The sequence below is a fragment of the Tiliqua scincoides genome, chromosome 6 (genome assembly GCF_035046505.1).
Source record: "Tiliqua scincoides isolate rTilSci1 chromosome 6, rTilSci1.hap2, whole genome shotgun sequence".
Classification (NCBI taxonomy): Eukaryota; Metazoa; Chordata; class Lepidosauria; order Squamata; family Scincidae; genus Tiliqua; species Tiliqua scincoides.
The window spans coordinates 14,456,191-14,470,597 of record NC_089826.1 but is presented as its reverse complement, the minus strand read 5'-3'; the positions used below and the strand labels follow the sequence as shown (position 1 = coordinate 14,470,597).

The following is a 14,407-nucleotide window of genomic DNA, read 5'->3' as shown; positions in this document are numbered from 1 at the left end:
TACAAAATTATGCAGGGGATGGACAGAGTGGATAGGGAGATGCTCTTTACACTCTCACATAATACCAGAACCAGGGGACATCCACTAAAATTGAGTGTTGGGCGGGTTAGGACAGACAAAAGAAAATATTTCTTTACTCAGCGCGTGGTCGGTCTGTGGAACTCCTTGCCACAGGATGTGGTGCTGGCATCTAGCCTAGATGCCTTTAAAAGGGGATTGGACGAGTTTCTGGAGGAAAAATCCATTATGGGGTACAAGCCATGATGTGTATGCGCAACCTCCTGATTTTAGAAATGGGTTAAGTCAGAATGCCAGATGCAAGGGAGGGCACCAGGATGAGGTCTCTTGTTATCTGGTGTGCTCCCTGGGGCATTTGGTGGGCCGCTGTGAGATACAGGAAGCTGGACTAGATGGGCCTATGGCCTGATCCAGTGGGGCTGTTCTTATGTTCTTATGTTCTTATGATTCAAATCTCAAGGGGGGGAGCAGGATTGGCAGTGCTGCTGTGCACCATATCTTATCCCTGTTCCTAGGTCAGATCCGCCAATATGGATTCCCTTGGACTTGCATCAGCTATTTAAAAAATGCAGGTCCAAATAGACCATTGCAGTGGCTGGGGCTTTCCCTGGGGCAAGGGGACAAATGTCCCCTTACCTGGAGACCTCCAGATTGCAAAATTCTCCAGCACAAGTTGTGCAGACCCCACTGTGGCGGCATGGGGAAATTTCAATAGGATCGGGCCATATCTTAGGAACTCTAACTTGGCTATAACAGTTAATCTGGTTTAAGGAAAATTAACCAGGTATCAACAATATATCTGAACTGTACCCGTATGTTGGTATTTTTATGGCATCAGTCAAAACTACCTGCTAAAATGTGGGTGCAAGGTACAAGCCAGACTTCCATGGATGAGACTTCTTTTCTTCCTTACAAACTGAAAGACAAATCAATCAATGTGCAATGTTGGAGACCATAACAGAACAAGACAACTGTACCATAGTGGAATATAAACTATAACTTTCTTTATAATAACTATTGACTTGCTGGCTTCCAGTGCTTTGGAATGATGTTCTTTTATTCCAATGGCTCAGAAGATCTGAGAGAGGTTAGCAGGTTTGTTCTGGCATCAACTGAAGAATGTCCAGAAAGCTAACAGAGTTTTAGAACTGCTTGTTTCTTAAGGTAACTTCCAAGGTTTGCCATTTGCAGAGGCTACTTTGGGGGGAAAAAATGTTACTGGATCCTACAAAGTAAAATCTACCTAGTTAAAAAAAAATTAGGCTCAGGGGATATGGTTTCCCAAGTTAATTTTAATTTTAGACTGGACCTGATAAACACAGGTCAATGTATGGAAGAAAGGGTCATAGCTCATTGTCAAGCAAGCTCCAGGATTCAATCCTTGGCATCTCCTGTTAAAGGAATCTCAGATAGCAGGGCTGAAAGAGACCTCCACCTGAGACAATGAACAGACAATGAAGACAATGACAATGTGCCACTCACCACAGACAATTCTGGGGTAGCTGAACCAATAGTCTAATGCATAAAAAACACTTTGATAATTTAGTATTAATACATGTTGGGCTAGCTTTCAGGTCAAAGTCAGTAGCATTATAAGATATTTTTAACCCCACTGCCTTCTTGTGTCACAGAAACCCTGCTGAATTGTCAGTTGCAGTACCGAACTATGGCCAGTGGAAGTAGTAGTGATGTACTGTAGCAACTAACTGGCTATTAGTTATCGCTTCTGGCAAGCTATGATTGTTTAGAGTAGGGGTCTCCTGTGGGCTACATCTGGCCCTCAACATATTAAGATATAAGATGTGGCCCTGGGATGGAAAAGTTTGGAGACCCCTGGTTTGAGAGTACCACACGTAGGCCCTACTGTGACAACTTCAGACTCCTAGCTCCTTATAGTGCAATAAGTTTATTTTGAGCAGGATCAGGTCATCCATTCTGTTTCTCTGTAAGTGTCCAACATTACTGTTTCCTATCAGCACCAAAGACAGGTCCATACATACATGTTAACATGCAAACAGATGTCATCACAGATCAAATACACTAAACCAGTGGTTCTCAAACTGGTGGGTCATGATCCACCAGCCTGAGAACCCTGAGCACCCCTGCCCTTTTCCCTTAAGGGGTAGGGGCACAGGGAAAGCAGTGACACGATCCCCAGAATTACACCGTTGTGGGGAGAAGGGGGGCTGTTTTTAAGTGCACTTACTTGGTGCCGGGGTCCGGGGTTGCGGGGAGTCCTGCTGAGCTCTCTGCAGGGCTCCCCGCAGCTTTATAGAATGTTAGAAATATGATTGACACCCACTTCTTGGTTGCGATTGCTAAACAGGAAGTGGGTTTCTCTAACATTCTACAAGCTGCGGGGAGCCCTGCAGAGCGTTCTGGGAAGATCCCCGCATCCCCAGACCCCGGTAGCAAGAAAAAACAGCCCCCCTTCCCCCACAGCAGCACGATCCTGGAAATCGCACCGCTGCTTTCCTCTCCATCTATGCAAAGACTTACCTTGGTTCTCAAACTCCTGGAGAGTTTGAGAACCAGTGCTCTAAACCAGTGGTACTCAAACGTTTCTGGCCAGTGGCTCCCTTGACCCCCGTGGCTGTTGGCCATGACTCCCCATCATATTCCTGAGGGCTGGAAGTGACATCATTAAACAGGAAGTGGTCAGAAATATTAACTATATTAAATAAATATAATATATTTATTATAATTTAACATTAAATATTAAATATATATTCACTATATTAATATTAATTGTATTAATCATATCATTAATTAAATGCAGATCTTAAAAATATATTATTAATTCACAGTAATATACATGCTTTATAAATGATCAGCTGCTGATCACTGTTGGAGACAAGATGCTGGAGTAGGTAGATTTTGTCTGGTAGAGGAGGACTCATTTTTTTACACTTTGTAAGCATACCAATAGAATTGTTTTATCAAATGAACTTTGTGAACAACCAGTCTGACCAACATTGCACACACACACACACCCCTGTGGACCCCAATACAACCAGTCATTTCTCCCATTCTCCTTGGATAGGATTGAACCCTTTATTAATTTAATGAAATTAAATTTTTCCAGCAGCTGGTGGGGAAAACAAAAATAGACCATGAAAATATATCAGAGCTGATAAGGGTTTGGTTAGGAGTCTAATTTGTCTCCCATACTAGGAGATGCACAGCTCAAGCCCATGCATGTCTACTCAGAAGTAAGTCCCATTAGAGTCAATGGGGCTTACTCCCAGGAAAGCGTGGATAGGATTGGGCTGGCAATCACTTCATCAATGGCTGATAAGTATTCCGTTCAAATAGCAAGATTCATCACTTTAAAAATACAGCCTTTCCTCTTCAGTCAAACAACAAGATTAATAAGTCACTTTAAAAACAGTACCCTTTTTCTGCTCCTGGCCAAGTGAAGTGTGTGCTTCTCTCTCTCCCCTCCCCCTTTGCCAACTGCATGGAAGCAACTTTAAGAGTCCTGAGGACTGGTAAAATAGGAAGTGTTTTATTTGGGGAGGGGGAGGAAAGCGGGAAGGTTTGGAGATCCAAAGAGGGGGAGTGGAAGAGGGAGGGGGTTGAAAAGATAGATTTCACTTTGATGAGAAGTGATCCCAGGCTGGGAACTGGGAACCAACCAGACAAGGATCAGCTAGGGTTAAGGACTGCAAGCTGAGCATGCTCGGAAGAGGGCGGGGCAGCAGCAGCCACTCTCGCAGCTGAGCAACTCCCGTTTCTTCTGCTTTAAAAGAAAGCGCAGAAGAAGCCAGAAGACGGACTAGTATTCTGCCCAGGGGTGTGACTGTATCACTGCGAGAGGGCATCCTGCGCCTCCCTTTTGAGTTCCTGGTGCATTCCTAAAGAGCCGCACCACACAGTTTGAATAACACTGCCCTAAACCGAGGTTTCTAAGGACACAAGCCTAACCAGGTCTACTCAGTAGACTCATTGAGTCTACTCAGGACTCAAAAAGTCCCATTTTGTTCAATGGGGCTTTCTCTCAGGAAAGTGTGGTTAGGACTGCAGTCTGAAGGACCTGACATCAGCTCAAATACAGTTCTTTCCAACTATGACAAGTCCAACGCTCAGATGGGATCTATCAATTGTACATGCATCCGAATAAGTCCTAAGCCAGTCTTTAATGGCTTTAAATGAGTACAAATCTCTAAACCAGTCACAAAGCCAGCGCAGCATAACAGAGCTTCAAAATGCACTGACTTGTTTGGGATTTATCTTTGGTATCATTTAATATATCTGGGCAACAATCAGGCAGGAATCCGAGTACAATATCTTTCAGTGCACTTTCTTTTCCCTTTCTCCGGAACAACATGTAATTGCCCCCAAATCCCTTTTATAATCTGTTACCTTCAAGCTCCATCTACCTGTTGTATTGTTAATGTTAATGTTCTGTTTTATTCTTAACAAGCAGGGGCTTCCAATAGGAAAACAAAATTCTAAAACTGCACTATATTAAACTTGTATATATACGTAGTACACAATCATCATGCAGTGCTTGACCTGATATCTATCTATCTATCAGGTCAAGGATAAAAATTAAAAAAAATCCACCCAGTTTCCATTATTTGCATTCCAGAAGTGCATGGTGTATACTAATGGGATACACCCATTATCTAGTTTAAGTATACTTAAAATCTGAGGTCCACTGTAAAGCATAAGCTACAGCCCCATTTACAAAAAACTTGGCCACATCGTAATTCAAATCCTGTTTTAAGTCTAGGCTAAAAGATTTAACATCAGAAAAGCACTTAGGGTACTATCCTAAAGCACCCTTGGGCTGATGCAAGTCCCACATTTGCGTCAACCTGGGAGTCACAGAGATTGGCGCCAATACGGGCCCCGAACCAGGTAAGTTTGTGCCAGCCTTTCCAGGCCAGTGCGGAGGTCAGGGGGGCTTGGGGAGGGTGGGGAGGAGGCATTTCAAGGTGGGGGTGGACTATCCTGGGGGTGGGCAAGCAGGGATGGGGCCAGGATGCTGCACTTATGCCAGATCCTAGCCCCATTCTTGGGCAGCTCTGGGCTGCTTGGATTTGCACCACCTCTTCAGGTGGTGCATGTGACAAAAATGGCTAAGCTGGGTAAAAGAAATTGCAGGCCTCTGCCTGAAGCCATGTTGGTAGCAAGCTGGGTGCAGTTAAAGTTCCTCTTTGAGGCATACTGCAGAGGGACTTGCTTCTGGGAGATAGTGGGAGTGGCTGTACCCATCTCCAAGTTAGCAAGCTTGGCAAATACAGGTGAGCGCTCCTTTGCAACTCTCCAACCAGTGACAGGTCACGTATGCAACACCACTGCTGGTCTCTGCACAGCCCCCAAGCCTCCAGAGGCTTATCCGAGTCTTGCAGAGGCAGCATGCGTCTGTGCGCTACCTCTGTCAGTCTCAGAATGCCTAAATCACCTGAGATGCGACTTCTGGTTTCCAAGGAATTCTGAGCATTGCAGAGGCAGCATGCAATCATGTGCTTCCTGTGTGAGGCTCAGAAAAGCCTCTGGAGGAGAGGGGAGCACAGCTACAACTCGTCTTCGGAGGCTTTGTATAGCATCAAGCTTTGCTTAACAAGACAGTTCCTGTCTGCATCCCTGTCGTTAAACGATGCACAACTGTAGTTGTTAATTGGCTCAAGGACACCTTGATTGCCTGATATGCCACAGCCGTGTGCTTCAGGAGGGGAGGGGAATATCACCATGAGTAGACTGCTTGTATGCACGTAGCCATTCTCAAAGGTTCGGTGGGTTGACTTCAGATTGGCTGATGGGTCAGCTTCAGGTATAAGAGTCATCTTTTAGAGAGCCCCTTATACCTCTTTTTTTCTACATCTTAGCCTTTGACTTGGTCTGTGGACCTGAGCTTTGGTCACTTTATCTCAGCCTGGGTAGCTGTAATGGAATATCAGATGATCATCAGGTGGATGATGTGGTGTTGACAGCTGTTTAACAGCTCTGAGAAGGGCAGGGCTAGCTCCACAGCTGTAATCAATCAAGGCCAATGGACACCTGAGCTTCATTTGACCTTGATGGGACTTTGAATGGACAGGGACTGAAGAGATGGCTCACCTGAGCCTAATCTGGATTTAACAAGGGGCTAACAAGGTAGCTCACAGCTGAGCTGCATTTTGGATTATGGGACATCCAAAGATAAAAGGCAGCTTCAGAAGGAGCCCAGGGTTACCTGACCAAAAGAGGCACCCTGACTGAGACCAGTAGGACCTCTGACCCAGACTTATGGGAGAAGGGGACTGCCAGGATTCTGCTGGAGAGAATACAGAGGAGGGACTCTGCTGCAGAAGACTGGACTGTGCTTTGGGAGATTGGACACTAGACTTGGACTGGAGGCTTTGGACCTTTACCCACTAAGTTAAGTGGAGTTTTGGGGAGGGAAAGCCTCTGGACAAGTGGACTTGCAGGGAATAAGTGTTTGTAGCAATAAAGTTGGTTAATATGGAGTTCTGTGTTCATTCCTTTGCACACCACAGTTGTTGTTTCTAGAGATAAAAAGAGGGTGTTAATTAGCCAAAAAGGGGGCATTGGAAGACCAAGTATAATCCGGATGGGACAGTGGTGCTGACCACAGCAGTGTTAACTTATGAACGGGATGTAAGTTATACTTTGAGTGTTAAAATTCAGGAGTTTTTTAATTATTTTTAAATTGCTGTGTGGTGTTGTGTACTTTATGCTCTTTAAATCCTCTAACTTAAAGTGTCAGTCCTTTAGTTTGTGCAAATTCTTAATAATTCTTAAATAAATTATACTTGTCTACAAACGTGCTTTAATGGAGATATAGAGGGGACCAGGTTGTACCTAAATAAATCCAGTGTTGATTTGGTTCTTACCTACCAAAAGTACACCCAGTTTAAACCAGCTGCTTACGCCCCAGGTGAAGCCAGAGTGGGACTGAGGTTGGGGAGAAAGACTGTGCTGGGCACAGGGATTTGACCTGTTACAGTCTGAGCAATTCTTGTGTTAAGTGAGCAATTTGGAAAAAAAGCCAGGCTGGGGCTTAATGGGGAGCTCATGTTTTTATGGCCCAGCTAACTCCGGGCTGGCTGTGACAGTGCAGATCTGAGTACACCCATTGGGGCCACTGTGCCTCTACCAGGGTATGGGGAATTATTTCCCCTTGCCTCAGGTTGAGCCACAGCCAGCCTGAAATTTGTGCTGGATGCAGTGCAGGTCTGCCAGCCCACCTGTTCAAGTGCAAGTTAAGATTATGCTGCCCATATATCAGAGAGTTAAACCCTTTAGGACACAATCCTAAACTTGCGATGTATCCAGGGTGAGGTAGGTGCAGGCTGGGGTGCAACTCAGAGTAAGGGGAATTTATTCCCCTTAACGTCAAGAAATGCCCAAGACAGCCCTACAGGGCTACTTGGATCTGCGCCATGATTTCACAGGTACAAATCTAAGCAGTCCATGTAATGCCGGTTGGGCCACGGATAGGGGTTAGGATCTGGCCTGAGTGCTGTGGTTGGTCCCTCCTGGGCCCAACCTGCCTCCAGACTTCCCTTCCCCTTCCCCAAAACACCAGATCCATTCCTTCCTGCAGTCTCTCTGCCCTCCTCCCCCCTTTCCTAACCCCAGCATCCTACCTGCCTTGGCAGTTACAGTGCATTCCTTCAGCAGGCATGGAAAGGCTCTGGCCTTCCTCCGTGCACTCTAGCAGTGTGCTACTTCATGAACTGCTGGAGTGCCTTTTACAGCAGCCATAAAGAAGGTAGCACTGGCAGAATGCTAGTTCAACCACTGCTATGAGCCCAGAGAATTGGGATGTTTTTAACATTCCAATCAAGTGTTTTATGAACACCGAGACAAATACCTCTGCTTCTCATCATAGATTTCCACATATCTGTCATCTCATTCATGTACCTGCTATTTACAATGTTTTCAAACACACAGCATTACTGTATTTTAAGGTGGCTTTAATACACTATGATGCTTCAGAAAGTCTCCACCGTCTTCGGGTGTAGATGGTCAGAGTAGTATTAATTAAAGTCGTATGTTTTCATTTAGTCCTTTGATTAGATTTGGAGGAAGATAATGACACAGTGGTATCATTATTTATTCTGACCTTCTGAAGCAAAAAGCAGTGAAAATGAAAAAAAGAAGAGCACATTTCACTCACCACCCAGTTTTGTTATCTCAGAGAGATTAAATTTAAAAGATCAGAGAATGACAGCTCAGAAATGAAAATGCAATAATACTGAAGACTGTAATAATTTATTCTAGGCATACACTACTGAAATAGACTTTTTATTGGAAGCCTCACATTCTTACCAGTATCCCTTGCTGGGTATTCACTTCTTACTGTTCTCTGCAGTTTCATTTTGGTCCCATTATTTTTTCACTGACTTTAGCATTCATGTCATAAATGATTATACACAACATTATTGACTGGACTTACATGATCCTGAAATTTCAGATAAGAGATGCTCTTTACACTCCATGATGAAATCAAAACAGCAGACAATTTCACTAAAGGCAGCCAGGTCAGAGACCTAGAATTCATCTTGCTTCAAATTATAACCATAGTGATGTTTTGAATTGAACTGCAGGATTTCAGAGCATCTGTGGGAGGAGAGGGGCAAATGCCGGGGGGGGGGGAATATCTTTCTCAAATTGCACCTGAACACACGTGATGTAGGATGTTGTTCCCTTAGAGGTTTCACCAATAATTCCTAGCACTATGTACAGTTTATATGTGAGGGGGATTGCAATCAGCCAGAAAGGGAAGAATGACCTTGGTCATCTGCACTTTAAAATAGCACAAACAAATTATGCACACACTGATTGGTTCTTTACAAAAGATCCTGATGTGCTTTTTGCAAATTACAAGTTCTGCAGAGTATGATATATTCAGTTGCCCTTTGTATTCATAGAGCCCTGAAAAGAAGGGAATGTTTAGATTAGCAACACAATCCTAGTAACATTTATTTATGGAAGGATGTTCTATTGCTTGCATTGGAACTTGATTCCCTGGTATGTGTGCGTAGGAGTTCATAGTTTCTAAGGAAGTCCTCTGCTTCCTAGAAGTAATTGAAGGGTTTTTGTTTGCTTTGTTATTTTTACAAAGCAAATCATGAACCACTGTCTTCCCATTGCCCTTTATTGCACAGAGTAACTACATCTCAATTCAGAAACAACTAGATCCTCCTAAATCATTCTTTTTTTGGTAACATTCTCAGAAATTCACCAGGCTCAAAAGAGCCAGCCTAGAGATGTTTCTCCAGTCTTATCAGCCTCCTTCTTGCTGGTTTCCCTCCTACTTGCCCCTTACTAATTTGGGGAGAGGAGCAAAACAAGACACATGAGATAGCTGGCTAAAGCTGTTCTTCAACATACAGCTCTTTGAAATGGCTTTGTATTGCTCCTTATTTCTGCCCAACGTTGCATATAGGCAACAGGGACCAAATGTGTACACCTGTGGGCTGGGCAAAAATGGGTTAATTCATTAAACAGAAGGAAGCAGGGGAAACAGCTCTGTACACCCTTCCTTATTTATTTGTACTCTGGCTATAAGGATTTTCATTTACCCTTCCTGCACCTATTGAGATCATACCTCTTCATACCATATTTTTTTATATAAAGTCCAGGAATGGTGCAGGGGAAAAAGGACCTCTAACCAGTGGGTTGATCTCTGGAGAAAAAGAGGGGGATAAATTTGCCTTACATGCCCTAGAAGGAGTTCCAGAAGGTTGGATCAAATTTTGGATTTCTCCCTTTTTGATAAGTTTGAAAAACACTGCAATATTTAGAAATAGGCTACCTCAGAATGCCAGGTGAAAGGGAGTGGCAACAGGATGCAGGTCTCTCGTTGTCTTGTATGCTTCCTGAGGCATCTGACAGGCAGTTGCGAGACACAGGAAGCTGGACTAGATGTGCTTTTGGCCTGATCCAGCAGGACACTTATGTTCTTATGTTATGTTATCCTTGCTGCAAGCAGCCATACTTGGAACAGCACACATATTACGAAAATATCTGTGAGTATCCTAGGAGGTCCTTGTGAAAGACCCAATATCCAACAGGGCAAATCCAACCACCAACAAAACCTCTGTGAAACTGTAATAAAACCAAACATTAAAAAAGAAAGCACTCTCGTGCTCTAGGAATGCAGTATTCCGATAAACCTTTCTGCATTTTACACAAGGATTTGCAAAAACATGCTTCCTTAAAATGTATTAATCCCCCCCCCCTTTTTAACTCTGTTACTTCTTCGACAACCACTTCTACTGAAGCTAAATTGATACCCATAAATGCATTTAGATCAACAGATTTCTCCTGAATTTAAAGAAAAATTGATGTGGAAGAATCTCAGCTATATCTTACTAGTTCATGCTCTCATACAAGGTTGGTGAAAGGCTAAGAAAGTACAACATGAATAAGTATGGATTTAAATATATCAGAATTGTTAGGGGATTTCTTGTTAGGAGCAAAAAATATGCCACTTAAGCTCATTATCCAAGCAAAGCTGCAATATTATATCCAGCTTTGCATTGTAATGACACTCACCATATTAAAATCTTCTGAGTGGGTTAGTTCAAGAAACAGTGGTTCAGGATGCACTTACTTGCAAATCTCCTGCCCTGGAAACCGTATTCTCAGAGCAGATGAAGCCTAGTCCACACAATTATGTCCACATGCAACCAGCTGCTATAACATTTTAATCACTGAAAGCCGGGGTTATATAGTCGCTCGGAGACAGAACTAGGGATCAGGAAGTCCTTGGCTGGAATGTCAGCTCTGCCATGACTTTGCTAGGTCTCTCAGTCTCAAGACCCCATTTACCATATGGGAATAATAATGTTCACTCACCTTGTAGGATTGTTGAAAGGACTGCAACAAAATAATACAAACGAAGTGCTTTGAACATGCTAAGTATTATGGGTTATTGGAGAGGAAACTGAGCGCTTTCCACATGCGCTGCCTCCGACGCATCCTCGGCATCACCTGGCAGGACAAAGTTCCAAACAACACAGTCCTGGAACGTGCTGGAATCCCTAGCATGTATTCACTGCTGAAACAGAGACGCCTGCGTTGGCTTGGTCATGTCGTGAGAATGGATGATGGCCGGATCCCAAAGGATCTCCTCTATGGAGAACTCGTGCAAGGAAAGCGCCCTACAGGTAGACCACAGCTGCGATACAAGGACATCTGCAAGAGGGATCTGAAGGCCTTAGGAATGGACCTCAACAAGTGGGAAACCCTGGCCTCTGAGCGGCCCGCTTGGAGGCAGGCTGTGCAGCATGGCCTTTCCCAGTTTGAAGAGACACTTTGCCAACAGTCTGAGGCTAAGAGGCAAAGAAGGAAGGCCCATAGCCAGGGAGACAGACCAGGGACAGACTGCACTTACTCCCGGTGTGGAAGGGATTGTCACTCCCAAATTGGCCTTTTCAGCCACACTAGACGCTGTGCCAGAACCACCTTTCAGAGCGCGATACCATAGTCTTTCGAGACTGAAGGTTGCCAATACAATATTTTCACTCTGTCTTTTGTATTTTATTATCTCTGTCTTACCAATAGACACGAACTGTCTTTCTCATGAGAAATGGATGCATATAAAACATCATACCTCAACCATCTACCACTTGTATCTGCAAGTCATGCCTTTTTCTGTCTACAGAAAATAAAAACCTCTTCTTCCAGTTACTCTTCTGCACGGGTCTAGTAGAAGCAGGCAATGATGGCATGATGATGGAGCGAGATGATCACAACGAAGGGCAGAGTGGCAGTACCAGTTCCCTTTTGTTGAGGAATGGTAAGCAGAATTCAGAAATGGAACCAAAAGACATTCTAGACAAACAATTCATGATAAAGTTACATCTGGAATGTGCCACTTGCAACACTACCTGACTGAGTATTCAGTCATCCATCTGCATGACTGAATCCTTCCCAGGAAAACTGTGCTACACACAGAGCAGTATTTATCGCTTTATCATTTACCATACTTCTATAAAATGCAAACATGATGTGCAAACAAATTTAAATATAAAAGAACACATTAAAATACACAACATGTCTTTAACATCATGTACAAACAAAGACATCAGCATGTCTGGAAGAATGATAAACTAGAAACCGTCTCCATGACATGATTTGCTATATACAGGGAACTGGTGAGATAAGCATGTATGTATGTAGCATGTGTACCCTGGGTTTGTATATATTAGGCAGATCATGTCCACCTGTAGTCTGAAGTGATTCAGAGCCCAATCCTATGCATGTCTACTCAGAAGTAAATCCCATTATAGCCAATAGGGCTTACTCCCAGGTAAGTGTGAATAGGATGGCAACCTTAGTCAAGATCAGCTTCACCACTTGCTAAACTGGTTATCTAGACAATGCTAGGTGATTCTTTCCCCAGGCTATTTATTAATTTAATCAGATATTCATAACTTTATCATCACTAGGGAAGTCTTGAAGGAAATAACGGGGACAGAGAGCTATTGGAAATGTCCACAGATGTAGAGCAGCCTGCTTTAACTCAGCAAGGTAGATTTTATGGCAACTAGGTCTATTTCCAATTAAGGTAACATATGTGATCACGAAATCTAAAATACATACTAATAAAGAAAATGAAAGAGGAAAAAAGAACATAGAAGGAGAAGAAATTCAATTAAGAGCTATTTTCCCCAGGTATACTATTAGTCACTAATTTGATTACTAGACAAGGAAAAGGATAATATGTAATTTTGAAAGTCAGAGTATTTTTTAAAAAAAATATTGCATAGTAGAAGAGAGAGTGAGAGCTGAGGCAAAAGCTATGTAATGCCTGACTATGCAAAAAGAGATAAGATGAAACGAAGGAAGGGTTACAACTGCTTTTTTTGTATGTGGATAATTTCTTTTAAAATGCTGGAATCGAGAGAAGAACCTGTAGTTTGGACAGCAGCAAATTAACTGGAAGAAATAAATAAGAAGCCAAAAGAAAAGAGCTTTTGATTTATCATGAAATCGACATGACAGTGAGAAGATGAAGTTTGATGATGTGATAGACTCCTGCTCTTGCAGTGCTGAGTTAGCAGGCTGTTAGGAGCACTCCAATCCAGTTAAAGTTTGTCATCACTAAGCTACCCCTAAGTCAATGGGTCAAGTTTGGTTCCATTAGTTTCAATGAGACTCGATCACAACTACCTCTAACTACATTGGCACCAGAATCAAGAGGACACGTTCAGTTATCATGTAGCTTTAGTTATTTTTTTTTAAAGAAATCATCAGTAGACATCAGGGATTGACAACAGGTGGCCCCAGGCCAAAAATGGCCAACTGTGGTGTCAGCTCAAGAGATAACTGTAGTGACAAAGCTATGAGTATGGAGGAATAACTTCTGTAGCAATGGAACTGGACAGCATTTGGAGAGGTTTGGTGGCCCACCATTCATTTGGCTGTCCAGTAAAACTAGTTGCTGACCAGGGCACTCAGCAACATCAGTTCCTGCACAGTGTATATGGAAGGGAAACTTAGCTTCCAGTTGCATTTTTAACTCTCAGTTTGACAACAGATAAATTTATTCAAAGGATTTGCAACCCATTCTTTGGTACACTGCAAAAAAATTTTTTTTGCCATATTTGAACAGAATTGCGGCCCTCCCTTGACTAGAGCAAAGCTTTGAAGGATGCCTCTCCTCTGGCAAAACATCGAACAATCTTTAATAGAATCCTAAAGACCAGTGAAATATCTTTTGTGTGTTCCACTGCCTCTGCAGAACCTTGGTAAAGGGCTCCCCAGGCCCTTCATTCCTTTTAGAGAAACAAGACCCACTACACAAAGCAGAAATCACAAAGATATTTCCCATAAACACCATTACTAGGTATCACTGCTCCCCAAAGGATAATAAAACTGTACACAGTTGATGGAAGAATAATGGCTTTATTTTTATAATGGAACCCCCCCTTATAATAATTTATTAGCAATAATTTAATCAAGTATTTGCTAATGTAGCTGAGAAGAGCAAAGAATACTTTGTGCTTTTATAGTGAACAAGATTTTTTTTTCCGGGAACATTAGAAATATGGCAAAATCAGGCAAACACCCAAGGCAGATTCCTCTTTAGCAGGGCAACAATGCTAAACTAAATGTCAATGTGTGGTGTGTCCAAGCATATACTATATATTTTTTAATTAAATAAAGTTGGTACCAATGAGATGCTGATTGGTTTGTAAACTGAAACTTCAGTATATGAAGAATTCCACAGGGCCTTTAAAAAGAAGAAAAAAAACAGAAAATGATAAATGAAGTCTCAAAGATTACGTTGCATGCATCACTGGTAGCAGAGACATATAACAATATTTGCATTACAGAGGCTTCTTAAACCATTTAAGCCAAAAACAATACTAAATGATTAAAATAAGTATAATTGTACTATAATTACAATCAGTGAAAT

The 14,407-nt window shown here is 42.7% G+C and overlaps 1 protein-coding gene across 2 annotated transcripts in view; it reads right to left on the bottom strand.

The window, feature by feature from the left end:
• Positions 1 to 14,407, bottom strand: part of CCSER1 (coiled-coil serine rich protein 1) — a 741,465-nt gene that overhangs the window by 323,600 nt on the left and 403,458 nt on the right. Inside the window, exon 9 of one of the 2 annotated variants that reach the window (XM_066632827.1) lies at positions 4,202 to 4,219. The exons of the other annotated variant lie outside the window; for it this stretch is intronic. Within the exon in view, the coding sequence (XP_066488924.1) occupies positions 4,202 to 4,219 (18 nt within the window). The remainder of the gene's footprint in view (positions 1 to 4,201; positions 4,220 to 14,407) is intronic. 2 annotated transcript variants of the gene reach the window in all.